This window comes from Cinclus cinclus, chromosome 3 (assembly GCF_963662255.1).
Source record: "Cinclus cinclus chromosome 3, bCinCin1.1, whole genome shotgun sequence".
Lineage (NCBI taxonomy): Eukaryota > Metazoa > Chordata > Aves > Passeriformes > Cinclidae > Cinclus > Cinclus cinclus.
This window is the reverse complement of record NC_085048.1, coordinates 3,076,094-3,102,989: the sequence shown is the minus strand read 5'-3', so window position 1 is coordinate 3,102,989 and position 26,896 is coordinate 3,076,094. Positions and strand designations below refer to the sequence as shown.

At 48.1% G+C, this 26,896-nt stretch overlaps 1 protein-coding gene across 1 annotated transcript; it reads right to left on the bottom strand.

The window, feature by feature from the left end:
* Window positions 1–6,839: 6,839 nt before the first annotated feature.
* On the bottom strand, window positions 6,840–23,474 carry MTMR9 (myotubularin related protein 9). Its single transcript, XM_062488385.1, has 10 exons — window positions 23,290–23,474; window positions 21,684–21,792; window positions 21,248–21,373; window positions 16,095–16,268; window positions 13,875–14,092; window positions 12,805–12,966; window positions 10,914–11,055; window positions 9,546–9,766; window positions 7,967–8,118; window positions 6,840–7,430 (listed from the first exon to the last, which is right to left on the bottom strand). The coding sequence occupies exons 1-10, from the start codon at window positions 23,472–23,474 to the stop codon at window positions 7,267–7,269; spliced, it is 1,653 nt and encodes a 550-aa protein (XP_062344369.1). The 3' UTR covers window positions 6,840–7,266.
* Between the last annotated feature and the right edge of the window lie 3,422 nt (window positions 23,475–26,896).

Here is a 26,896-nt window from a genome sequence, read left to right as displayed (position 1 = left end):
ATCCATGTCCAAAGGACTATAAACATGAAAAGCCAGCCTGAGGTCCAGAAACAGGCTAATGGGGGAATATTGGAAATAGGAATCAAAGGGAAGAAAGCAGGAGACATTCCAACATCCTTCCTCTCAGAGGCAGCATGGTGCCATTGCTCCAGGGGCTTCCCGAGTGTTTTCGTCACTCTCCCCTCTCTTCACCACTGCCTTCCTTCTCTCCCTTGCCATGGATCCACATTCAGAAGTGCTGCTCCTTCAAAGTTTCTGCAGCAGCCTCTCCCAGAGCCTGGGGCTTGATCTCCCTCCCACCCCCTCCCACACACAGGGGTTTTGTGTTCTCCTCTGCCCTCTGCCCTGCTGAACCTGCAAACCCTCACCACCCACGCTGCTTGGAGAGCTCAGGGGCTCTTCCCAGCCTTTCAGGACACCTGGAGACACATCAGGGATGTGCTGTCCCTTTGGTTCCCCGTTCTGCAGGGGACAAGGCTCTGCCCACAGTGTGGGGTTGGGAAAGAGCAGCTGCCTTTGGTCCCTGTGACAATCCCAGAGGTGCTCAGTGCAGGGTTCCTGTAGCGTGGCAGTGGGGAAAGGATCGAGGTGTGTCTGCTCTCCTCTTCTACATTTTGCTCACAGCTACTCTTGGCAGCCTGTGCCAGGTCCTCACCACTCTCACAGCCATGAGTTCCTTCCCAAAATCCCATCCATCCCTGCCCTCTGGCAGTGGGAAGCCATTCCCTGTGTCCTGTCCCTCCACCCCTTGTCCCCAGTCCCTCTCCAGCTCTCCTGGAGCCCCTTTAGGCTCTGGCAGGGGCTCTGAGCTCTCCCTGGATCCTTCTCTTCTCCAGGTGAACACCCCCAGCTCTCCCAGCCTGGCTCCAGAGCAGAGGGTCTGCAGCCCTTGGAGCAGTTCCATGGTTTCCTCTGGATTCTCTCCAGCTCCTCCACGTGGTTTTCACCTTACAAATCCTCCCTGGGACTCCATTTACTCCAAGCATTGATGCCACGTGTAACATCCCAGAGCTGACGCAGCCTGCAGGGCTCTTCCCCCCTGGCTCTGTCACTTTTCCATACATGTCTCCAATCCCATGTGCCACGTGGAATTGCAAACACCTGGACCAGCACAAGTGAGGAGGAAAAAGAGGCGGAGGAGAGCAGAACAGAATTTTAATTCAGGATTGCCACAGCTTTCCCCACTGTGAAATGACAGCATTGCCAACTGCTGGCAGCACAGCCAGGACACTCTATGGCTTGATGTTGCACAAGTGTCCTTTAAGGATCTCTGAAGAAAATCTTTTTCCCAGTAAGGTACAGGTTTGTGGGGTTTTTTTTGTTTTTGTTTTTATTCCCTAACTGAGGGAATTGTAGAAACCATAACCCTGTATTTAGCCCACTGTAGTACAAATTGCTGCTTTGTCCCAACACAACTGATGGATGTCTGCCCTATCTCTGGAAGTGTTCAAGTTGGACCCCAAAAAATGTAGCACAGTACAGAGAAGCCAAGTAGTTCTCTGTAAAACAGCAAAAACAAAAACAAGCAAACAAACAAAAAAAAGAAAACAAAACAAACCAACCCAAACTCTGGAACAACATTTATTCCTGCCATAAAGGTTTTATTTTGTTCCATCAAGTACTTACAAGCCAAACCCAGAAAATTCCCTGTAGAAATGCTGCACTTACCTTGGTGGGGCATCCCAGCAAATGTTTCCCATGTCAGGAAAGAACAGCAGGAAGCAGATTTCTCTCTCTTGTACCTTTGAATGAGCCACTTGCCAAAAGAGCATTTTTCCTTCACACAGTGACCACAGGCCACCTTTCAAACCTGAAACTATCTCCAAACAGAACCAGTATCAACTGGGATGTGCAAACTGGTCATATAAATGGTCAAAACCTAGCTATAAAAAACATGATTTTAGTGACTACACTGCGGTTCTTAGTGGTGTAACTACATCTGTGCAGTGCCCAGGTTGTCTGCCAGTATTTTAAGATCCTGAAGGAGCAGATTTGAAGCTTTAAGAGCAAACTCTCCATGAGGTGACCTGCATCAGATAAAGCATCCAAAGACATCAGCAAGACCCTCCCAAGAGAACATCAGAGGATCATCAGCTCAGCTCTAAAAGACAAAAAATGCCAGGGGCTTGTGGTGACATTTCCATGGCAGGGGAAGCTGTGAGCAGCACAGCACAGCTCAGCATCCCGAGTTCCATCCAGTCCAAAGAGAATTCCTCCTTACTGTTTTCTCTCTCACTGCTCAGGGGAAAAATGGGCAGCATGGAAGAGATTCCTACAATGGGACAGAGCAAAAAAAGTTGGGATTTGCAAGAGAAAAATCCAACAGACTGAGGAAAAAGTTAAAGAAAGATTTCAACACTTGTTCAGATGGATTCCCCATCCCTTGAAGTGTCCAAGGCCAGGTTGGACAGGGCTTGGAGTGGCCTGGCATAGTGGAAGGTGTCTCTGCCCATGGTAGGGGATGGAGCTGGTTGAGCTTTAAGGTCCCTTCCCAAACCATAGAATGATTCTTTAGTTATTTTCTCCCTCTCTCCCCCACCCCAAAAAAAAAAAAAATAAAATCAAGTTTAACCCAAATCAGACTGCAGATCACTCCTGAAAATATTTTAAAACAGACCTACTGTGTTTCAGCTGGGACTTTTTGCACAAATAGTGGCTGAGTATCAATCTTTTCACATCAAAACCTTCAGCACCCATCCCTGTGTTATCTCAGGGGCTGCACAGACTGCAGGGCAGCACAAATAACCCCAGTTTCCATCTGTTCCAACCCCAAAAGCCACAAAAACTCATGACCTTCCCCAGCAGCTGTAGAGACCATAATGATACCACAGGGAAACAGACAGCCCAGTAGTTCCCAGCTTCCTGACTCACCAGCCAGGAGAGATCCAGGAGCTCCCACAGTTCCCAGCCTCCATTGCCCAGGAGCTGGTTGTGCTTTTTGTTCTCCTTCCCCTGGCACCAATGTGCCCGCCCCTGCCTTAAAACCAACAGGAAACTGTGACCCCAGCCACTGATGGACTTCAGAGTCACAGGATGGGTTAGGCTGGAAGGGACCTTGAAGCTCATCCCATTCCAGCAGGGACACCTTCCACTATCCCAGGTTGCTCCAAGTCCTGTCCAACCTGGCCTTGGACACTTCCAGGGATCCAGGGCAGCCACAGCTTTTCTGGCAATCCTGTGCCAGAGCCTCCCCAACATCACAGGGAAGAATTTATTCTTAATATCTCATCTAAATCTCTGATGTTTCTGTTTAAAACACTTGTCCATTCACCACCCACCTTCTTGCAAGGCTTCGCTTTGCTCCAAGTCCCTGTCCCTGTGAACATCCCTGACCTTCTTCCTTTGGAGAGATCAACACCAGGATTAGAAGATGAATAGCAGTATAAAAACTTGGCTAATCAAACTGTTCCTCCATCACATGCAGAGCTGCTGTCCAAGACCCAAAGCCATTGGAGCAGAGCTCTGCAAGACCCTCGCAGCCTCAGGGTCTCACCCTTCTCCTTTCATTCCCCTTCTACCACCACAAGGCCTGTTCAGCTGTAAAATAAAACACAATAGAGCTGAAAAAGCTAAAATTTCAAGCAAAAGCTTAATCTAAGTCACACCCACCCACATCCCTCCTGTGGGAAGCAAAGGACACAGCAATAAAGAAGATTCAATGTGTAATTAAAGAACTTTTTAGTCCTCAGGGTTTTAATTTAAACAGACACATCTACTATGCTCCAAACATATCTACAGCAAAGTTTACAGCCACTTTGTATCTGTTTTGTTCCCCCCAAATGGCTGAACCTTGAACCATGATCTTATTTCTCCTCAGATTTGTTACATTTTTTGTTGTTGTTGCAAGAAATTCCACACCACAGCAACTGGGATTCTGCACACAGACAGCAAATAACTAACACCAGCACACAATCCCCAGCCCTGGCATTTCAAATTGTACAGGAAAATAAAAATAAAAAAAAATCAGGACTGATGCAGCAGCCAAGTCCAAATAGCAGTTCCAGATGTTGGGCCAGCAGTGCACCCATCACTTGCATGGGCAGTAGGGGACAGACACAGCTCACGTCACACAGTGCTGCTGTGACAGAACACAGGCAGTGCTGGGAGAAACCTCACCCCTCACACAACCACAGCACTGCCCAAGGCTGTAGCAAAGCACACATGAGACACCAAAAATGCTGTACAGTGCAATTTAAAATGAGATCCTATGCAACAGGGACAATAGTGCACGTCAAAACCAGCGCCACATTCAAGAGTTAATAGATACAATCAAAAATATTGAAGGTACATATTTCATATTTCCCTTATGAAAACTGTGCAAGTTAGTTCCTTTTCCCTTTTTTTTTTGGTAAATGGCAGTGTCCTCATGGATTGGCCCCAAAATTAGGAGATGGGGCTTTCAGTGTCCAGCTTGTTATACAGAGTGTGTGCAAAAGAGCAGGAGTGGGGTGGCAGCGAGGGAGTAAGGCAGTGGCACAGGGAACAGCCAGGGCTGGGCACTGCCCCAGCTCAGGAAGACACAGGGAATCTGCAAATGTGGTGTCACAGGACAGGGATCCCTCTCTGAGGGAGCAAACCCATCACTGATATTCAATATGTGATTGAATAGGGGAGGCAAGCAGCAAAGCAAAGACCGGGAGTGATCCGCTGTGAACCTGGAGCCTGGGAGGTGCTGGGAATGGGAAAGCTCAAAGGGAATGTGGGAGCAGCATGGCAGGACAGCTCTGGGAAGTGTCCTGTCCCAGGAGAACCTACAGCACCACACCTCCTGTCCTCACTCCAGCTCCTGCCAGCCCTCCCAGGCCTGTGCCACAGAGGGACAAGGTGCTGCACGGCCCAGGAAATGTGGAATAAACTGCAGGGGCTGCTCACAAGGACACCAGCACTGCCCCACGAAGGCACATTCCCAGGATCCTCGTTCCCAAGGCACACACAGCACTTGGGTGTGGATTCAATACAAGTGGAAGCTGAAATTGATGCCAGCTCAGATGGAATGTGCTGCCTTTTGTTGGCTGTCACAGCTGCTTTCCCAATTTCCTCGGATGCCTGCAGTTTGCAGGAGAGGCTGGAGCAGCCAGGCAATTAGATCCCAAAAAACCCTCTCTGCTTCTCTATTATTTAGCTCCATCTATAATTACTGTGTTAGGGAATTGCATAACCTTTAGGAGTGTTTTATGTATAGTCTATTACAGGGAAAATAGTGCCTTCTGAATCCTTCCCATCTGGCTGGGGATAATGGATTTCAGATGGAGAAATTCTGAATGGGGTCAGGAAACACCAACCAGGCAGGTGCAGATCCCAAAGACATCATTTCAACGGGTGAACAATCATTTTAAGGGCTTTTATGAGCAAGGTACCCAGAAGAACCTCTGGGTTTGGAGGAGGGAACAGCCCAGTTCTGCCTCCCCTGTCATGCAGAACAGATTCCCCAGCCACCCTGAACAGCATTCCCTGTGTCACACTGGATTTAGGGAGCCAGGCTCCAAACCTAAAAAGAAATTGGCATTGCAAGCAGGGGAAAGCTCTTCTGCCTTAAGTGAGCAATGCTTTAAAAGGAATTGTGTTATTTTTTAAGCCAGAGGACTTCAGGGCTAAGTTTAGCTTAGGCAAGAGGAAATAATTAAGGAAATAAGGACTGAACAAAAGGCATTAAGGTAGCACTTGACCACTATCACATAATTTTATACCATTTCCTTGGTTATAGAATTTTTTTAGACTGCATTTAGTGACTACATGATTTTTGCAGGTTCCTGCCCAGCTATTTCTACAACTACAGATCCTGCATTTTCACACATATCTATGCGAAGTGGCTTTTAAATAAAGGCAGTTTCATCCCATAGACTTGTAAGCTCAACAGTTTCCAGAGGGATTCTACCACTGACATACTGCAGCTCTGTTCATTCCAGCAGAACCAGGCTAACAGGAAGGTCTTTTCTGGATAATCCCAGCCACATGTGCTGCTGTTAAATCAACTTTTCCCAGTCCTGTGGAGCTACCACAGAATCAAGCTGGAAAAAACACCTCAGGGAGTATTTCAGACCTACCCCTACCTGTCTTTTTAAAGGAGAAAAAAAAAATCACAAGAAAGAACTCTGATTTTATAAAAAGCAGATTGAAGCCACAGAAACTGAAAGAGCAGCTACAAAATACAAAGTTAAATGGGAAAAAGCTTATCCCTAAAGTCTTTAAGCAGTTTTAGCAGCTACAAATCATCTAAACTCTTAATATTTTTCTGTAGTGTGATGGCCCCTTCACCTGCAGCAGATCTGTGAGGTCACCAACTTCTAGCTTCTACTTTTGAGGTTTCACAAGATGGGCATAAGAGCACAAGAAGGAAAAGCACGTGAGGTGCCACAAAAGTGTTTTGTTGAGCTGTAAATGAAATGCTGCTCTTGTACCCTGGCAATGCTGTGAACCTGGCCAGGTGTCCAAACCCAGCCAGGGTGGTTGGAATTTCCAAGAAGGCAGCTTGGATCTGGTTTAAAGGACAGCTCTGAGCCCTGTTCTGCAAGTGAACACCCCCACTAACTACTAAACGTTTTTGTATTCCAGGTAGAATAGAAAAAAAGTTTGTTCCTCCTTAGGAGATCCTTGTCCACAAGGGACAATTCCATGGGAAGGTCATGGCTTAAACATTAGCAGCAGAATCCCTCCTTCAATTCTGTATTGCACTGAAATGCTTTGCTCTAGTTTGGTATTTAACTTCCTGCTCCTCAGCCAATGCTGAACACAAAAACCCAAGTGTGAGATGTGAAGGCTACTGAGAGTATTGTGTAGACTGGCAGAACCTGTAATTTGATTTTAACAATTTCCAGATTTCCTAGGAAATTAAAGAACTAAGCTGCCTTACCTACTCTTGGAGAGAAAAGGTGCTTCCAGACAAAATGCCTTTACCTATCTACATAGAACTCTGTATTTTAATCCTGCGAGTGTTCAACAAAACCAGAAAAAGTCCAAAATAAATTGGAGACATCCCGTCTCTTGGCCCATCCTATTCATCCACACAGTTGGAGGTAAAGAGTTCCAGCTTCTGCTGGACACTGTACCCAATTCTGAGACAGGAGAACTGCCAAGAGGGGACATTGTGCCCAGCTGTGTCTTCTGTAAACAAAACAAAAACCCCTCCCCAAAAAGCAGGGAGGTTCATGGAGTGAGGGGTTCAGCAGTGGGAGGGTCAGCTGTACCCAAGGGCTCAGCAGAACATGCACTTTCCACGTTTCTTCCTCGACGTACAGGGGACAGGCAAGGCCTGAGGCAAAGCCCAGCTCAGGGCTCCTCCTGCACCTCCTCATCCGCCTCCATCTCTGCCAGCTGCCGCCTCAGCGCGTTCACCTTGGCCTGCAGCTCCTTGTTGTACTTGATAATGTTGATCCTTTCTACCTCGGCCTCCTCCAGGAATTTGGAAGGCCTGTTCCACCGCAGGAAGACACCTGGAAGCCCACAGACAGCCAGGTCACAAGGGGTTCTTGAAACAAGGAGGAATTTGTGAAGGTTGCTCACATTCCAGCAGCTCTCAAGTAAGGTGCACACAGTTCACATTTCCTTCCCTTTCCCTCCCCCCTAAATGGCCTCCCCCACTCCTCTCCAAGCTCACCAGCCTATTAAACAAGGTTAATAAAAGAAAAATGAAAATTGAGAGGGTTTTGTTCCTTTTTTCCCTTCTACACTTATCAGACCACTTCATTTTCATGCCATGACAGCCTGCCTGTGTTATTGTCATGAACTCTTCAGCACCTATGGGATGGGGAAAGTTTCTGGAGCAGGGAACCCACTGCACAAGGATTCTCCAGAATGGTCAGCAATGAAGTCTGACCCAAAAAAACCAAACCAAACAAAACAAAACAAAAAAAAAAAACAAACAAAAAAAACCTCAACCAAACAAACAAAACAAAACAAAACAAAACAAAAAAAACCCCAAACCACTAAAGAAATATTACCTGCAACAGGGAAAGCAAACCTGGCTCACCTTCCCAGAGCTGCAGGCTCTGTGGGGCCACAGAAGGCCAGATGACAAGGCTGTTGGCCTCATAAAGAGGGTTCTGGAACCTGCTCAGCTCTTCAGGCCTGTTCACCCAGGACCAGAGGGACATGGTCTTCTGAGGAAGCTTCAGTTTAGCCCTAAGAAATCCACAGGAAAAGTCAGTTTTATACACTTGGATCTGTAAGGCTCTTACACAGACAAGGCCACAAGTTTTTCCATGTGTTACTTCAAGTTAATCCCTTCACCATCATGGCACAGGGTGTAAACCTAAAGCAATTTACTCAGCCTGGCTGATTACAATTAGTTTTGAATAAAAGATGGGGAAATAACACTTGTGAGCTGGCTGCCCACTGCCCAAGTGAAGAATCAGTCACCTCCTCACTGTGGTTTGAGTGCCAGGTTTGGAAAAGGATCAGGCTCCTGTGTACAGGTAGAGCTGGAAGGTGGGGCAGGGCTGCATCAGGGAAGGATGGAAATGGAATTCATGAGCACATAAACGCTGTTTTATTGCTGGAATGGGCACGTCTGACAGGTCCCTCTGGTGGCAGGAAAGAACTGAGCACAGAGAACAAGCAGTGCTGCTTTCCTGGGGCAATCCCACCTCCAGCAGTTACAGAAATCCCTATGCCTCAGATTCCAGCAAATCTCATTCTGCCTGCACTGGCAAATTGAACTGCCAGCCAGGCAGGAGATTCACCACTCCTGTGAATTCTCCAGACAGCACAAGCTTAACATCAGACTCTGTCAACCCCTGTCTGCACTCCCAGGCTGATGTGCTCAGATGTGACAGGCAGGTTATTACACATAACATTCAATACTCCTCCAAATTTCAGCTTATTGGTTTCAAGTCTAACTTGGTTTTGCAGATGACTGGTTCAGTAGCCCTGCAGAAGGCAGCAGTGTCTCTTCTAAGCCCAGATTACTTTAAGGACAGAGAAGTTTACAGGAAGCTTTAAATTGCCTTCCTCCTCTTGAGTATCCCTTCTGTTTTTCCCTTCCTGTCCAGTGGCCTTCAGTCCAGCAGGAGTCTCTCAGCCATGGCCTTACTGGAGCCAGGAGTCCTGAGGGCAGAACTGCCAAGCTCCAAACAGGAATCCAAACCTTCCCTGACAGCTGTGGGCAGCTCCAGTCCTTCACCCTGTTTCTACTCCCAGGGTGGTCTCAGGACGACCAGACTACAGAGAAAGGTTCCTCCCTCACAGGTGTGGGACAGAATTATCAGCTGTGGCCTTTGCCTCAACCTCCTCCTCCTCCCTCCAGGCCTGCAGGGACAAGTCTGCTTCCCACAGCTGTGACTCACATTGAACTCCAGGTGGTTACTCTTTTATGGAAGAGTTTTTGTGTGAGAAACTAAATAAACTGGTGATGGGTGGAGATTTGTGGCCAGGTTGGACAAGGTTTGGAGCAACTTGGGATAGTGGAAGGTGTCCCTGCCCACAGCAGGGAGTTGGAATGAAATTATCTTTTAAGGTTTCTTCCAACCCAAACCATTCCATGATTCTGGGACCTTCTTTTAGTCAAATCCAGCCAATTTAAAGGATTCAAGTCAAGCATCCTTACCAACCTTTCGTTTTCATTGTTTCCCAGGAAAGTCCCAAACTGGGAAGCGTAGGCATGTTCAAAGAGCATGATGAGGAACTGCTCGTTGAACTCGAAGGAGCAGGGGAACTGCCGATGGATTTGCCACACACATTCCAAAAAGAGCAGGAACACTGGGGCTTCCCACTTCTGTTTGCTGTTGGAATAGGCTGACTGGGCACAGCGCTGCTGGAAAGGGTGGCCAGCCTGCAGGGAATCAGGGACAACATCACACACCAAGGAATAGGATGTGAGGATGTGGAAAAAACACTTCAGAGTTCAGGAAAAAACACTTCTGCCCATGCAACTGCTCGGGCAGCCAGGACCAAGCTGTTAGAAACTATTATCACTCTGCTGGGGCACCTCAAATCTGGGATTCAGTTTTGGGCCCCTCCTGACAAGAAAGACATTGAGGGGCTGGAGTGTGTCCAGGGAAGGGGCTGGAGCACCAGGAGAGGCTGAGGGAGCTGGGAAAGGGGCTCAGCCTGGAGAAAAGGAGGCTCAGGGGGGACCTTGTGGCTCTGCACAACTCCCTGACAGGAGGGGACAGCCGGGGGGGTCAGGGCTCTGCTCCCAGGGAACAGGGACAGGAGGAGAGGAAATGGCTTCAAGCTGTGCCAGGGGAGGTTTAGATTGGATATTAGAGATAATTTCTTAATGGAAAGGGCTGTTCAGCTCTGGCACAGCTACCCAGAGCAATGGTGGAGTCCCCATCCCCGGAGGGACTTAAAAATCATGAGGATGTGGCACTTGGGGATGTGGCCCTGTGGTGGCCTTGGCAGTGCTGGGGGACAGTTTGACTTGACAATCTTAAAAGGTATTTACCAATCTAAACGGTTCTGCGATTCTATGACCAATTTCCCTGCCCTTCTCAGGCTGTGTTTGATCAGAGAATGTGACCAGGAACAAGCTGGGGTGGGTGCACTGGAGGACCAGACTGCCAAGGTACAAAGAGCACAACTCAGGTTTTGTGGTTTGGTCTGAACAGTTTTCACTAATGAGATGGAAGAGGTGAAACCTGGTCCAGTGGAAGGTGTCCCTGCCCATGGCAGGAGGTCAGAATGAGAGGAGCTTTAAGGTCCCTTCCAACCCAAACCATTCTTGGTAAGAGATGTTCACCCAGAGCACACAAAACAGGCAGTTCCCCAAAATCAAAAACCTGCCATGAGAGGCAGAGGCCTCAGGAGTGCCAGAGGGACAAATGACTCAGGTAATGATGCTGCTCTTTAGGACAAAGAACACTCACACTTAGCAAGGCTGCAATAAGGCCCAACCTGTTGGCTGCCTCTCAGGCTATTTCTCAACCCCAGTGTCTCTGGAATTGTTTGTTGTTCTGTCCGGGGGTATTTCTCACCTGCAGCCACTCCCTCACTACAAGAGCCTCAAAGCCACGGATGGTCCTGCACCTTGGATCCAGGATGATCTGTGCCAGGGAAGTGACCTGGAGTGTGGAATCAGTTCCTTCACTGCCATGGACTAACACTGAAGCACTTTCCCTGGGAAAGGAAAAGGTGGGAAGGGATAAAAAGAGCATGAATGAGCAGAATCCACCCCAGTGGATGCCATTACATCCCATGGACACCAGTGCTGACAGTGTTGAGGTTTTGCTGGCTCTTTACCACCACTGCAGCCCCATCCCACATAAATCCCACAAGGATCTCACCTGGATATTCAGTTACCCTGAGCTCTGAATCACTAAAGGCTCAGTGTCTTGCTGAGCAGTCTGGAACTCCAGATTCTTTCCCACACTGACAGGAGATGCACAGTGAGATCTCCCTTGTGGTTCTCACTCTTTGGCATGAGCATCCCTTTGAGTTATAGCTTGGAAGTGCAACTCATCCCATTCCACCCCTGCCATGAGCAGGGACATCTTCCACTATCCCAGGCTGCTCCAAGTCCCATCCAGCCTGGCCTTGGACACTTCCAGGGATCCAGGGGCAGCCACAGCTTCTCTGGGCACCCTGTGCCAGGGCCTCACAACTGTTATAATACAGAGTTTCTCCCTAATATTTAATTTAAACCTTCCTTCCCTACCTAATCTTCAACTTTCTCTACACTTATTTTCTAAAACTATTTTCCCCTTTTATCTTTCAGGCCTTTAAGATGCTGAAAGAACTGCCCCAGCCATTCCCTCCCGTGGAAAATACAACAGAACTCTCCTTGTCAGCTCAGCTCTGACCTCCAGGCCCTGAGTGAGGCAGGTCAGGCACCTGGAACTGACCTGCCATGGTTCCAGGTAAACAAAAAAAGCAAAGCTGAGGTTAATTATGAAATCAGCCACTGTCCCAACAAGCCAGAAGGGTTTCATCACTGATCTTTCCCATTACATGCTTGCAGGACAGAATTTCAGATAAAACTATTGACCTAGAGCAATCCTTTCCTGGCACAGTCAGTAATGAAACCAGCACTGTCAGAGCTTTTAAAAAGCACAGAGCTCCCATTTTAATGCAGCAGTGCTGTTTCACCACTGAGCCTGCATTTCAGCTGCTTGTGTGCCTGCAGAACACATGCCCCAGCTCCTATGAAAAGCCAGGTTTTCCCTAAATTTTGGGATGGCCTTTTCCCACCCAGAGCCACAGATAAAACCAATTTAGATTCTTGCATCTGGCCTTACAAACACTGGCACTTGACAGCAAGCATTGGCTCTGCAGCCTGAGGTATGAGCACGAGTGTGCTGAGTCAGCAGCATTTGAGAAAAAAAATGTCAGGTTAAAAGAGGTCACAAGCACTTAGAAGGGATGAGCAGGATTGCCTGGATAAAGCTGTGGGGATAAAAATATAAGAAGGGAAAAAGCATTGGACCAATTCCTGGGAAGAACAAGGAGATTACATTGTTTCAACCTCTGGAAGTGAGGGGTGGTACTGGAAATTTGCAGCAGAAAAGAAAAAAATACTTTTTTAAAAGAGAAAAAGACATCTCTGTGTCCCCTTTTCCAGGCCATCAAACAGCATTTCAGATGGATTCATTTTAACCCAAACCTTCAATAAAACTCTCTAAATTAGCTTGGCTGCAACAGACACAGGGATATACCTTAAACACGTGATCCAAAAGCTCTTCTTAGCTGAGATTTGCCCCCTCCTCCTGATTTACTGGAGGAGCATTCCTTCACCATGAGGAAACGGTATCTACTATGGGTACAAGTGAGCCAGACCACGGTGGGCAGTTATTGAGACTGCCAGAGGTATTTAATGAGCAATCTGTAACCAGTGAATGAGCAACCCAAGACTTTCTGCAGGAGATTTACCTGTCAATGCACTGAGCAGCCAGACAAGCTGCAGTCAGCAGCTCCTTGATGTGAGTGAGCCAGTTGGAAGCTTCCAGTTTACTGAGCCAACGGTCCATGTTGTGGGACTGGTCATTGCAAGCCTCTACCAGCTTGATGAAACTCTCCTGCAGGATATTAAACCTTTGGGAAAAGGAAAATACTGTTGAAAGCAAAAGCAGTAACATAGGAATGAGGACATGGATTATTTAGTGTTTGTGTATTGTGTTTATTCATTCCTCTCTCTCTGATGCTGTAAATAACAACAAATGTAAGTTCATTAAAATCTTCAGAAACAAAACCAAATACTTCAAGTATTTGCCAGAAAAGTCCTTATTTATTTGCTCAAGAGCTGGCCTACAGCTCAGTACCATTACTGCATGCTTGTGTAGAAAGAGTCCCCAAAATTAAGGCTTTAAGAAAAGTTGAACAAGGCCAGACTAATAGTCTGTTTGATTTAGTAACTTGTCTCCAAATGACTGAACAGTATTAGATGTCCAGAGAAAAGCACTGGATCACAGAATCATGGGATGGTTTGGGTTGGAAGGAAACTTAAAGCTCATCTCATTCCAACCCTCTGCCATTGGCAGTGACACCTTCCCCTATCCCAGGTTGCTCCAAGCCCCATCCAACTTGGCCCTGAACCCTTCCAGGGATGGGGCAGCCACAGCTTTCCTGGACAAATCCTCTGGATAAGAGGAGTGTGACAGCCACAGAACAAACCCTCCCCTGCAGAAGTTTTCTAGCAAGGTACCTGCTCCTTCTTGTACAAAGGGGAACACAGAAAGGCTGGAGTGTGGCTGAGGATGGTCAGGCAAGAAAAACAGCACAGGGAAACCTGAAACCTGCAGCAGGTTGCACAAAACAAGGAATCAAACCAAAAGTCCCCTTATCATCCACAAATCCTGGTTTTGTCACAGAAGCAACGTGACCCTGTTGCAAGGAACCAGGATACACAAATCTTACACAAGCAAACGCTTCGCGGAGGTATCGCTGCTCTGCCAGCGTGACCCAACACAGCCAAGCTCAAAGGAGAGCCTGCTTTCACCCACCTCTCAATGTATTTGTGAATCCTTCTCCACTGGGGGTAGTGGACTTCTTGTTCAAAGCCCCCTCCCTTGGCCCTGGCCTGCTGGGCAACAGCCAAAGGCCGTGTGTCGATGACGAAGCCGCGCCGGCCGGAGCGGAGCGTGGCGTTGATCAGCTTCTCATCCTCCTTGCAGCGCCGCCCGTTGGTGCCTGTCAGGGGCTGGCTGCTCCTCAGCATCGCCTGGGGAGACACAAAACCATGGAGGAGGCACTGGAAGTGGAGAGAATTCTGACTGAAAGGCACCAAGCACTTGAGCTCCAAGCCTTGCCCTGAATCCTTCCGCTGTTTCAAGTTCGATGCCTCTCAAGGATTGAATGTATTTAAAAATGAACTGGAAAGCTTTGAATCCAGCAACTATTTGGCTGGGCAAGTTTTAAATGCCAGGCATAATCTTAGAGGCTGTATCCCTTCAGTTACGCTTCAAGTACCATCTTTGTGAGCTATGGAGCTGCCTTCCTGCTGATGGCTCCTTTAAAAACCCTGGCAGTATTATATATCCCTGGAAGTGTTCAAGGCCAGGCTGGATGGGGCTCTGAGCAGCCTGACCTGGTGAGAGGCATCCCTGCCCATGGCAGGGGGCTGCAACTAGATAGCCCCTAAGGATCCTTCTGACCAAAACCAGTAATTCAATGAAACCATCCTGTGATTCTATGAAACCAACTTCTTCAGGATTCTCATTTTCAAGGTCTATTCCCAACTCTGTTCTTTAAAAACTCATATTGCTCATTTGCTAAAGGTGACAATTTTTACCCCATGGATGGACTAATAAGCCTCAAGTCCACAGGCTGATGAGCTGAGATTTCTCTTTAGCAAATGCTTTTCAATTCAGAAGCAGCTCAGCAGCTCAAATCATAATAAAATGTGAGGGCAGCCAGTCAGCAACCCCAGGTACAGTTGAGAACTCAGAGCCAGGAGGGTAATGAGTGACAGCATTACTGTCACAACTGCAATACTCTGAGCCAAACACTGTGTTGCTCCTCATGAAACATGCACAATTTGGAGTGATAACTGAGCAAAAATCTTCCTTCAGTGGTTTTCAGCTGAGTTGAGAACAAGCAAAAAGCACAACTGATGTGGAGTAGGTGGTTGGCTGCTTTTGAAGCAAAGAAAATCCCAAGGTACTTCTGAGTCAGACTAGACAGCTTCAAACTGAAGGTTTACAAATCTTGGTCACAGGAGGTAAGAAGTTATTAGAGCATTTGAGGAGACTGTATCAAGTTTAAAAGCTGCAGGTTGGACATCCCAGCATCCTCAGAACTGGTTACATCAGCAAGAGACACAATTACCCAACAATTCATACAGTGCATTTCTTAATTACAATGTATCAGGCACTCCATTAGATTCTGGCTTGTCAAAGTCTGCGCAAGAGGAAGACTGCACTGCTGAATCGAGTTACCTGCCAGGCTCAGAGAACAGATTGTTCAGATCCTCCTTGCACAGTCACACAGCAGAAGCAGCCTTGGCTCAGCTGTCACCACGGTTGTGACGAGGGCCCACCGCTCACAGACAGGACAATGTGGCTCCTGCCATCCTTTCCATGAAAACTCTTGGCAGACACAGCCAGCCAGGGTGCCAGCAGTGGCTTTACAAGCCTCATCTTGTTCTTACTGCTGTAAGTGAGCTCCTGCCATGCACATTCCCAACCAAGCAGATTAATGGCTATTTCTAGGATGGAGATTACTCATTCCATTGCCCAGAACCAGCTTCACTGAGGAAGCTGGAAAAGAAACCAGGAGCTCTGTTAATTCCAGAGCATGAAACCAACAGATTCCTACATTTCCTTCATGTTGGAACCCTGAAGCCTGGGACTTCTAAACCTTCTGCGCTTTCTGACACTAACCCCTAAAGGAACACTGCTTTTGACTTGAGGGCTTGGAGAAGGCTTCCAAATTTGAGTGACAGAACTAGAATCACTGGAGTGTAATTAAATAGAAGCGTGTAATTTCACATAGTAAAGGGATTTAAATTTGAGGTTTTAAAATAGAGTAATAGGTATGGGACAAATTAGAAGTTCTTGGGCATTGTCTCTTTCTTCCTTCTGCTCCTTCATGATTTCAGGTAGCAGTTTTTGAATTAAATAGCACTGCAGTGCGAGTCACAAGTGTTTGGTCATTGAATCAAAAGTATAAAGCTAACCCCTTTCAAGACCTTCAGGCTCAAGCACCCCTCACACCCAGCTCACCATCCCGTTTTTCTTGTGGTAGTAGCTCAGCACCGGGAAGCGGCCGCCGTGGCGGAACAGGGCGACTTTGCGGAGTGCTTCATCGTCGATGGATTTGGGGACAATGACAACTGGAGGGTAGGAAGGACACACAGAAAATTCCTTGTTCACACAGCTCAGACGCCATTCATTGGTCTGAAAAACACCAGGACACAGCTTTTGGTCAGAAAAGACATTGTATGGGAGAGGTAACAGGGAAGAAAGACTTCCATGCACAGGATAAAGCGCAGACACAGAGTTGTATTTGTGATCTGTTCCATTTGCACCACAATTCATCCTTTAACTAGCCACTTACAGGGCTGCTGACCCATTAATTTTTCCAGCACATCTCTTGGTGCTCCCTGCAATCATCTCCTTGCAGCAGCTCCCAGAAGCTCATTCCCCAGAGCACAGATAAAGCTCAGAATGGAAGCAATGGAAGAATGATCAGGTAGGTACCTCTGGGTCTTGAGCAACAGTTCCCCCTCTGGTTTATCCATAACCTCAAACAGCACAAAATAAGCCCACGCAGGCAGAAATGGGTGATTGTGGCTTTAAATTACTTCATGGGTATGGCACACAGCAAGGGGAGACCTCCCAGAGAAATGTATTCCCACAACAAGAGGGGAAAAAAAGTCCATGTAGATACAGAGAATATCAACCCAACTCTCCATCTCCATCTTATTTTCTTCTGAAAGAAGAGTTCACAAGACAAAGGTTGCCAAGAAAGGCAAGAATTTCCACCCACTCCAGATGTTGAAGCTGCTTTGAAGTTAACATTTCATTTACAGATCTCCAGCTTGGTTCTTTTCCATGGCCTCAGCTACAGTTCTTCCTCTTAAAGCACCTTCTGGAAGAGGCCCAGCAGCCAAGAACCAAGGGCTCATCATGAGCTCCTGTGATGTAACTTCTCCAGCTCCCAAGAGCCAAAGCCATGGGAAAGAAGAGCTGAATGTGGCACCTCACAGGCACTTGGCATGAGAATTCCAGCTACCTGACACCCAGGGTCACCCAAAGGCCTTGGCTCGAGCTCAGGGAAAAAAGGTCAAAAAGGAGCTTCTGCAGCAGGGAGAGACCTCAGATATCCATCAAACCTCTGCTCATCTGAGCTCAAGGAAAGTTTGAGGCAGACAAATAGGCAGAGGGACAAGGCAGGCAGGACAAAGTGAGAGAAAAGCACAAGAGCTAAATTAGGCTGTGACAAAACACACAAAATTCACATCAATTCAGGTCTGTTAACATGAATTAATTGTGCATATCTGATCAGAATTCCTTTCTTCTGGATCCTTACTACCTCTTGCCACACACCTCCTGATTGCTACCTGCTTATTTAAATCCACCTGACTGGCTCACTGGTCCAGTGGAAAAGTGGGATCAATTCAGGAATATCTTCTGCCAATGAAACCTTTCCATCAGCTGAACAAGCTGATCTGACTCACAACACGATTTCAGCAGCAGCAGCTCCCAGGCATGGACTATGTGGCTTAGGAGACAGGAGAATTGTCCTTTTTGGTGGACAGATAAAAAAAGATTCTGGGAAAAAATAAATACCATCATCAAGAGCAGCAATTGCTGCCTGTTTGCAGCAGCCCAGCTGGATAGTTCTGCACCATCCCTGCTATAACCTTATTTCATTATTCATTAGCCTCAAAGCAGCTTCTCTGAACAGCTCCATTTTATAAAAAGCAGAGCTTCTCCTAGATGCAAAATCAAATTGCCTCTGGCCATTGCGTTATGAGCTGAGATGAAAACTTCTGGGACACAAAAGGTATGTGGCTGCTCACAGCTCCACCTTTTAATGGACCAGCAATGGGATTTTTAACAGGATTTTTGGGGTGTCTGTGTTGATTTACGTAGGAGGGTGTGCATGAAAAAAAATCTGCATGAATCTGGAATATTAAACTGATGAAAACCTCAGGGTGACACAGGATGTGGAGAAGGCAAAACCAGAATTCTTGGGAACGTGTGGGAGACTGGTTGCCACTGGCACCACCTGTATGGAAAGGAATGGGGGAGCAGCACCTGATTTATTCCCTACTCTGATAATTTAACCCTGCCCACAGCCTGCTCTCCTCCCCATTTACAGCAGAGACAGACCATCCCCTTATGTCCTCCCGGTGTAATTTCCATGGCAAGGAGGAGGAGCCTGGCAGCACTTGGCACCATTTGTCTTCCCTCCAACAGCTCCTGCTGCAGAGATCCCATTAACCTCTGCACTGCCAGCTCAAGACTGTACAAATCAACTCCTTTAGCTTTGGCCTGGCTGGAATTTGGAAGCAAAAAGGGCCATCAGTAACTGGAAGAGCCAGGCAGCAGCAGAGGAAGCAGAAGGACTGCAGGGAAAAGGGATGAAGGAAGACCTTACTTTTAACCAGGTAATTGTGCTGTGTGAAACTCGGGGAGTGCAAAGTGAACCCTTAATTCTCCCAGCAAGACATCTGAGCTTTTAGGAATCGAAAGAAGTTAGAAAAAAGAAAGTAATGATTTTTAAACCCAGTGAAGGATCAACTCTTGGATTTTTACTTTTCTTGTCTGAATCATTGTTTGTGGAGACACTGATTCCCAAATGTTGAAGTTATCATTCCTCCTAAAACCTAAAACTGCCAGGAGAGGTCGTTTTCCACAAAATATTTGAAACAGTCAAGCTCTACCAAAAGGCCTTAAAGAAAAGTCAAGAACCCAGAACGGATCTTATGAAATCCTGCAAAGAAGCAAAAGCAGAGGCCATTCCCAAGGAACAAGCCCTGCTTGGAGCAGATTGTGCACAGATAAGGAGCAGAAAAGATGTAAAGATTGATGCTTGTCTGAAAAGAGCAAAATATGGTTTACAATTACCATTTAACCTGAGTCAAACCCAGACAATTCTGAGTTTTAAAAGGAGCTCTGACATGAAAATGAACCATAACTGAGTTGTTTAGAATGCTGAGATCTTCCCTGCGGGAAGGAGAGGGAAGGAGAGGGAAGGAGAGGGAAGGAGAGGGAAGGAGAGGGAAGGAGAGGGAAGGAGAGGGAAGGAGAGGGAAGGAGAGGGAAGGAGAGGGAAGGAGAGGGAAGGAGAGGGAAGGAGAGGGAAGGAGAGGGAAGGAGAGGGAAGGAGAGGGAAGGAGAGGGAAGGAGAGGGAAGGAGAGGGAAGGAGAGGGAAGGAGAGGGAAGGAGAGGGAAGGAGAGGGAAGGAGAGGGAAGGAGAGGGAAGGAGAGGGAAGGAGAGGGAAGGAGAGGGAAGGAGAGGGAAGGAGAGGGAAGGAGAGGGAAGGAGAGGGAAACAAGTGATTTTCTTGGCAATAAAACACCTTTATGTTAATTATTCTGTCAGTGTGCAAACTTCACAAGCCTCCTCACTTCATTTTAGGAAACTGAATTTCCAGAGTCAGTTTGCAGCATCCAGCAGTTCTGGAATTTGGCAGAAGAGAAACCTCTTCGGTCTCCTCTGACTGCTCAGAGAAGATATGAACCCCTGCACATACTTTGAATTCCATTCAGCCTCTCACTGTGCAGTGAAGAATACAAATTACATATTATATTATCTAAATATTTAATGTATTACCCAACTTTTTAAAAAAGTATCAATTTTTACACTGCACTCTGCCATTAGAGAGTGTTGGAAACAACTCTCCTATAGCAAATAAATGTGTAATTAATAAATTACAAGGACTGTAGAGTAGATTAAATAGTTTTTGACTTGTTATCCTACTGGGGAAGGTACAGATCCAGATGGATGACTTAGCAGAGGCAGGAATTTTTGGAATTCTATTCATTTGACTTCTGGGAGAAAGATTTAAATCAGACATTTCCTTGTTCCATCCTGTCACACAAGGCAGTGTCATTACAGAACAAGAATTATTTGGTCAACTCGACATTTATCTGTTGTTTGGGAGATGTAAATCATTGGAAGGTGGCTTTTGACACCATTTTGTTCAAAATGTGAAGGCTTTGGGTTAAAAGCCAAGAATTAATCAACAGCTGTCAGACACAGAGATTTTAAAGGAATGAATGATTGCCCTGGAAACGTGGTGCTAAAAAGTAATGAGATTTTTAAATGTAATTCATACACAGAGAATGTGCTCAGAAAGGCAAGAGATTGACAAATGATGTTTGAAATCCCTGAAAAAACAAGGAAAAAGAGCACATCAATGGATCCATGTGCTGGATATGATAACAGTTGGTCTGTCTTTGGATGGCAAAGGAAGATAAGACACATGAGAGTGCTTTAATCATGAGACAAAAATAGCAAGGCCTGTGATCCTCTTTAATTTTCTGGTGATTTCATCAACTGAATTTGGTCAAGCTGATCACATTATTCAGCAGTTACTCATAGCCAGGAAGTGATCCAGGCTGCAGACAAGCTGGTCTGCAGACAAAGCAAAAAAAGTAAATAAAATGTTCTTGGATGCTGCATTAATGGATGTGGGCTCAGAAGCTGAGCTGCTGGAGCAAGAACACAGACTGGATCTGAAACTAAGACCTGGAACACAGAGGTGCAAATCCAAGGAATTATTAAAACAGGTTCCTGCACCCAGAATAGTTCCCACTCTACCAAATTCAACATCCTAAAAGGAAATTTGAGTAAGAGACACAAGAGGCAATGCCACAAGAACAATTCCTACCCAAAACAAAGTCAATGTGCTCAGCTGCACCTGGAAAATGAGAACTGGAAGTTTCCTGCTTTTTGAACCTCCTGAATATTTCCCCAGCATCAATTAAAGGAAAAAGTGTTTCAAACTGAGCATCTTCATTATCACCCTGCTAAAGAGCAATTTAAAAAAAAAAAAAAATCAATGTCATTTCAATGAAGGGTTTGACAAACGTTCATCTCATTTTCTACCCCAGATCAAAATTAAGAACAACAAAGTCAAAAGATTTCAATCTGTTCTTCCAATTAGAGAACCATCCCCAAAGGCCAAAAACATTTCCTACCTCTGTAATTTCCTGAAAAAGGCCTCAAACCTCTTCTTGTGCAAGGTGAAGCAGCAAACAAATGTCTGATGTTACAGAGGGAATATTTCAACAACACTCACTTCTCACCCAGGCACCAAATGGATTTTTAACCATCTGGGACTTCCATTCCAGCCACTACTGGGTGAAACAGTTCACAGGATATCCAAGTGCTTGGGCAAATCCCTCAAATGCCACTCACCACTGAGCTGAGGAGCTCAAACTCTTGTTCCAGCAGAAAGGAGGACCATCCATCCTCCAGGACCTCAAACATGGGCCGGTAGAAGAAGGGATACATGAGGGTGACTGAATCCAGGGTGGAAAGCGCCTGTATGAACAAGAGAAATCATGGAATCACAGGTGAGGGCTGGAAGAAACCTTAAAGCTCATCCCATTTCACCCCTGCCATAGAGAGGGACACCTTCCACTATCCCAGGTTGTTCCAAGCCCCAACCAGCCTGGCTTTGAACACTTCCAGGCACGGGGAGTCCAAAACCTCAGCCCACAACCCCATGTGAAATATTCTTGATTCTACTTTGCCTTTCAAACATGAAAACCTAACTGGAAAAAAAAACCAAACTCTTAAGGTTGAGGTGAGCTCAAGACCTGCAGTTTTCTGGCTGAGGGTAACTGCTCACCTCGATGGAGCTGGCGATGTTCAGACACTCCTCCATCCCTGGGATGTCCAGCTGGATAATCCTCAGGTCTTTGCATTTTATGACAATGGTGCCCAAAGAACCCACAAACCTACAGCAAGACAGGAAATAAGAGTCCCATAAAAACAGGATCCTCTAAGGCAGGAGAAGTGTCACAGCTCTTCTTACAAGGCAAATCTCCATTAGTGGCAATTTGTCTAAAGGTGCAGGGCCTACTTTCAAGAAAATAAAGGAACAAACACAACTCTTAATTTGCTATTTGCAAATTTGGTTTTATTTTCCTTTATTCCATCCTTTTGTTGGGGCAGGAAGTGAAGGTATTACATTACAAATATTACATAAGCACAGGGTGCCCAGAGAAGCTGTGGCTGCCTCATCCCTGGAAGTATCCAAGGCCAGGTTGAGGACTGAGCATGGGAAGATATCCCCTGAGATTTCCACCCCTCTGCTCCTTTTCTCTCTCTCAAACACATGGGGAAATCAGTAACAAACTTAATCAGCGACAAACTTCATTAGCACCCAGCAGTTTCCCCATTCCAAGCTCTGTGCTTTTTTTTATCTGCTGCCTGATTTCTCCTGTTTTGCTGGGAGAAAGGAACTCTGTTTTACCAGATTTCCTTAAAAGGCTTTAAATGCAGGGGAAGAATTTTGTAATTAATATAACAATGAAGTATTATCATCAAGCTAGAAAAAGGACCAAGGTGAGGGAACAGAAGACAATGACCAGGTGAGATGGAGCAGACACTCAATGAGGGGCAATAGTGCAGGTAAAGAAGAAATGAGGCGGGAAAAGAGAAATTGCTGAATTCTTTGTAGTTAAAAGGGGACGGGCAAGAGAAAAGACAGAGCCCTGCAGCTACAGCTCAGCTGTACCACAAAAAGCACATTGCTGAAGGGTTATTGATTGCCATAAGCAGCTGCAGAAGGGATGATGCTGTCGAGCAACAGGAGATGATTTGGGGCTGAGCAAGTCCAGAGCCCAATTCTGCCACCAGTTTTGCAGGGTGACACGAAGGAAATCCCTTCAGCAATGCTCTGATGTCCCCCTCTGTGCACAGTGGGGGAAGCTGCATTGGTCATAAAGCACTTCAAGGGTGGATGAATCCACTGAGCAATGAACACAGAGCAAAAGGGGTTAAACACAAAAATCCTGACCCTCTACAGGACCAAAAACCCCACCTTTGAGAAGCAACATCTAACATGAATATCCAAACAGAACGGGAACCCTGCCCTGGGCTCTGAGAGAATCATTACGGTTGGAAAAGGATCACCGAGTCCAACCTGTGACCGATCTCCACCTTGTCACCAGCCCAGAGCACCGAGTGCCACATCCAGTCATTCCTCGGACACCTCCACGGATGGGAGCTCCAAACCCCCCCGGGTATGCCAAGGGTTTAATCACCCTTCCTGTGGAGAAATTCCTTTTGATGCCCAACCTGAACCTCCCCTGGCACATCTTAAGACAATGTCTATGCCCAGAGCATCCTTCTTGCTCTCCACAGCCGGATTTGGGACAGCTGAGGTGCCAGCCAGCCTTTCCAGCCACGACGCATTAGGGATGGGCAGCCAGGGAAAAGGGAAACATCACCTTTTCTCGATGGAGTCGATGTTGGAGTGAAGCAGCCACAGCTCCTCGGCGTTGTCCTGCCGCCGCGACGAGAAGATGAGGTGGTGGCCGGTCAGGCACAGCGTCCCCTCCACGGCCAGGTGGAACGGACAGTGCAGCACCACGTTATCCGCTCGGGGCGTCTTGATCAGCTCGGCGAACTCCATGCAGGAGAGGAAGGAGGGGGAAACCCACTTGGGAAATTCACTGGGACAATGATGGGGAGCCTCGGGAACACCGGCAGGGCCGGGCTGGGAAAGCCGGGGAGGGTGCGCGCGGTCCCAACCGGGCAGGCTAGGGCAGAATCCGCAGTGGTGGCAGTTCCCTGGGGACCGAGAGGGATGCGGGGCGCGGGAAGAGATGGGCACAGGGCCTCCCTTCTCCCTCAGGGCCGGACCAGGGGTGTCGGGAGGATGTAACAGAGGGGAGCGAGGGGGCGACGCGGGGAGGCCCTCGGTGCTGACTCGGGGAAGGTTAAGGCGCCGGGGGAGCCCCAGGATCCCCGGGCCCCCCAAGATTCCCGGGATTCCCAGGAGCCGCCGGCGGAGCGGGATGCGCAGGAAGCACCGCCCGGGAGCCTCCCGGATCACGTGACGTGCACCTGGACCAATCCGCGCTCGGTATCCTCACGGAAACAGCGACGCGGGGAAAGGGTCCGGCGTGCGGCATGGCCCCGCCACAAACGTTCCGTCGCACTAAATGGTAATGGGCGGGGCTCACGGGAGGAGGCGTGGCCCTCAGGGAACCAATGGGGAAGGGGCGGGGAAGGGGCGGGGCTTGAGGCAAGAGGGCGGGAAAGGAGAGGGAGGGGATGGGAATGGAAAGGGAACGGATCGGGAATAGGAATAGAGAGGGAACGGAAACGATTGGGAAAGGGAATGGGAATAAAGAGGGAATGGAGAGAGAATGGGACTAGAGAGGGAATGGAGCAGCAATGGGAACGGGAAGGGATTGGGAATGGAGCAGGAATGGAGCCGGCAGAGAGAGGGAATGGAGCGGGAATGGGAATAGAAAGGGAAGGGAGCGGGAACAGGAACGGGCAGGGATTGGGAATGGAGCGGCAATGGGAATAGAGGGGGAATGGGAAGGGGCAGATTGGGAATGGGAGCGGGCAGGATTGGGATGGAGAATGGGAACAGAGAGAGAAGGGGACTAGAGAGGGAATGGAGTAGCAATGGGAATGGGGAGAGATTGGGAATAGAGTAGAAATAGGAATAGAGAGGGCATGAAGCCGGAAGAGAGAGGGAATGGAGCAGGAATGGGAATAGAGAGGGAATGGAACGGGTGGGATTGGGAATAGAGCAGGAATGGGAAGAGTGAGGGAATTGAGCAGGAATGGAAATGGGCAGGGATTGGGAATGGGAATAGGAAGGGAATGGAGCAGGAATAGGAAAGGAATGAAGTGGGAATACGAATGGGCAGCGATTGGGAATGGAGTGGCAATGGCAATAGAAAGGGAATGGGAACGAGTGGGATTGGGAATGGAGAAGGAATAGGAACGGGCAGGGATTGGGAACGGAGAGGGGAATGGGAATAGAGAGGGAATGGAGTGGGCGCAATTGGGAACGGAGCAGGAATGGGATTGGGTGGAACTGGGAATAGGAATAAAGAGGGAATGGAGCAGCAGGGATTGGGAACTGAGCGGAAAACAATAGTAAGGGATTGAAAAGGGAGCGGAAAGTGTGAGGATAGGGGGAATGGAATGGGGAGGGAATGTGTAGGAATTGTGAATGGAGCCAGCAGGGAGTGGGAGTGGAGCAGGCAGGGATTGGGAATGGAGTGGGAGTGGAGCAGGCAGGGATTGGGAGTGGAGCAGGCAGGGATTGGGAGTGGAGCGGGCAGGGATTGGGAGTGGAGTGGGCAGGGATTGGGAATGGAGCGGGCAGGGATTGGGAATGGAGCGGGCAGGGATTGGGAATGGAGCGGGCAGGGATTGGGAATGGAGCGGACAGGGATTGGGAGTGGAGGGAGCAGGGAGCAGGAGCAGGCAGGATGCCAGAGCCGCAGTCCTGGGCTGGGCAGGGAGCAGGGCTGGGGCCGGTCTCATCAGCAGCCACATTTTGGGTACAAACCCACAGGAATTGAGCACAGACACATGGCCAGGTCCCTGCTAACCCCAGCCCAGCACCGTCCTGCTCCTGCAAAAAATGGGGAAATGGACAAAAATTCAGCCTGGCCACACTACATGTGGTGTTTTCTGAAATCCCCCTCGGGTTTTTCTCCAAAGCCACCCAGCTGTGGCAGGGGACAGTCCCGTCACACTGCCCCAGCAGAGCCCCCCCTATGTGGGGTCATCACCTGGCATTTGTGTTTCCATCACGGAATTACTGAGTGCTTTGGGTTGGAAGAGACCCTAAGGATGATGCTGTCCCACCCCTGCCATGGGCAGGGACACCTTCCACTATCCCAGACTGCTCCAAGCCCTGTCCAGCCTGGTCTTGGACACTTCCAGGGATCCAGGGGCAGCCACAGCTTCTCTGGGCACCCTGTGCCAGGGACTCACCACCCTCCCAGGGAACAATTCCTTCCCAATATCCCATCTATCCCTGCCCTCTGTGTCCTGTCCATTCCCCCTTGTCCTGTCCCTCCATCCCTTGTCCCCAGTCCCTCTCCAGCTCTCCTGGAGTCCCTTTAGGCTCTGGAAGCTGTGACACTGCCAACATCCCACAGCCAGCAGTGAGGCTGCAAGGTCAGGGCTGCATAAACTCAAGTACTTTTCCATGGTTTATTCCTGTAAAGTACAGCCCTGTCAGGAAGAGCTTGGGCACAGCTAAAACCCAAACCTTACCACTAAATTATTTTAGCAGAGGTGTAAGCAAGAATGTGGATCTCTGGAAGTGTCCAAGGCCAGGTTGGACAGGGCTTGGAGCAGCCTGGGATAGTGGAAGGTGTCCCTGCCCATGGCAGGGGTGGAACTGGATGGTATTTAAGGTCCCTTCCAACCAAAACTGTCCTGTGGTTCCAAACCAAATTCAAGGCTGGTGACCCTGAAATCCAGCATCTACCTTGAGAGTATCTGTGAGAGTGACAAGGCCTGGCCACAAACCTGTGTGCTCCCAGGAAAAGTGAACTTTTAGGGAATGGGAAAAAGATCTCCGGATCTTCAGGAATAAAATAAAAATCCAGATTTTTCCTGAAGAGACACTCTGCTGTCTGCACTGGCCACTGGGGTTGCTGGAAGGGAGGTTGGATATGGGCTCTGATCCAGAGCTTCAGATCTCACAGATCTCACAAATCTCACAGATCTCACACAGCCAGAGAGGCTCCTCAGCTTTATCTCTGGCAGGGAACAAATCCAAAGCCTGGAAATCTGGTCATCAGCCACTGCTGGGGCTCCCTCTGGAGGGGATGGATGGCTCCTGGTGCCGTCCTGCCTGGGATTGCTTCAGGTTCAATGTTGTTCAGCCCCTGCAGGATGGAATCAGCCTGAGTGGATGCCAGCGGGCAGGGGTGGGTCACAGCCTGTTCTGAGCAATTGCCCCTGAGAAGGATTGCAGAGGTGTTTGGATTTGGTTGCCTGAATTTCCATCCCTACCCCTGGTGCTAAGTTCAGCCTGAGTTTGCCCAGTTTGTTGCCCACATATCTCGT

What these genes read in the sequence shown, in the direction of transcription:
- MTMR9 (XM_062488385.1), bottom strand. Translation starts at nt 23,474, where the DNA reads ATGGAGTTCGCCGAGCTGATCAAGACGCCCCGAGCGGATAACGTGGTG. An exon ending in GGAAACAATGAAAACGAAAG is followed by an intron (nt 8,119 to 9,545) that starts GTTGGTAAGGAT and finishes TGGATTTCTTAG; the next exon opens with GGCTAAACTGAAGCTTCCTC. An exon ending in GAGCCTGCAGCTCTGGGAAG is followed by an intron (nt 7,431 to 7,966) that starts GTGAGCCAGGTT and finishes GTGGGCTTCCAG; the next exon opens with GTGTCTTCCTGCGGTGGAAC.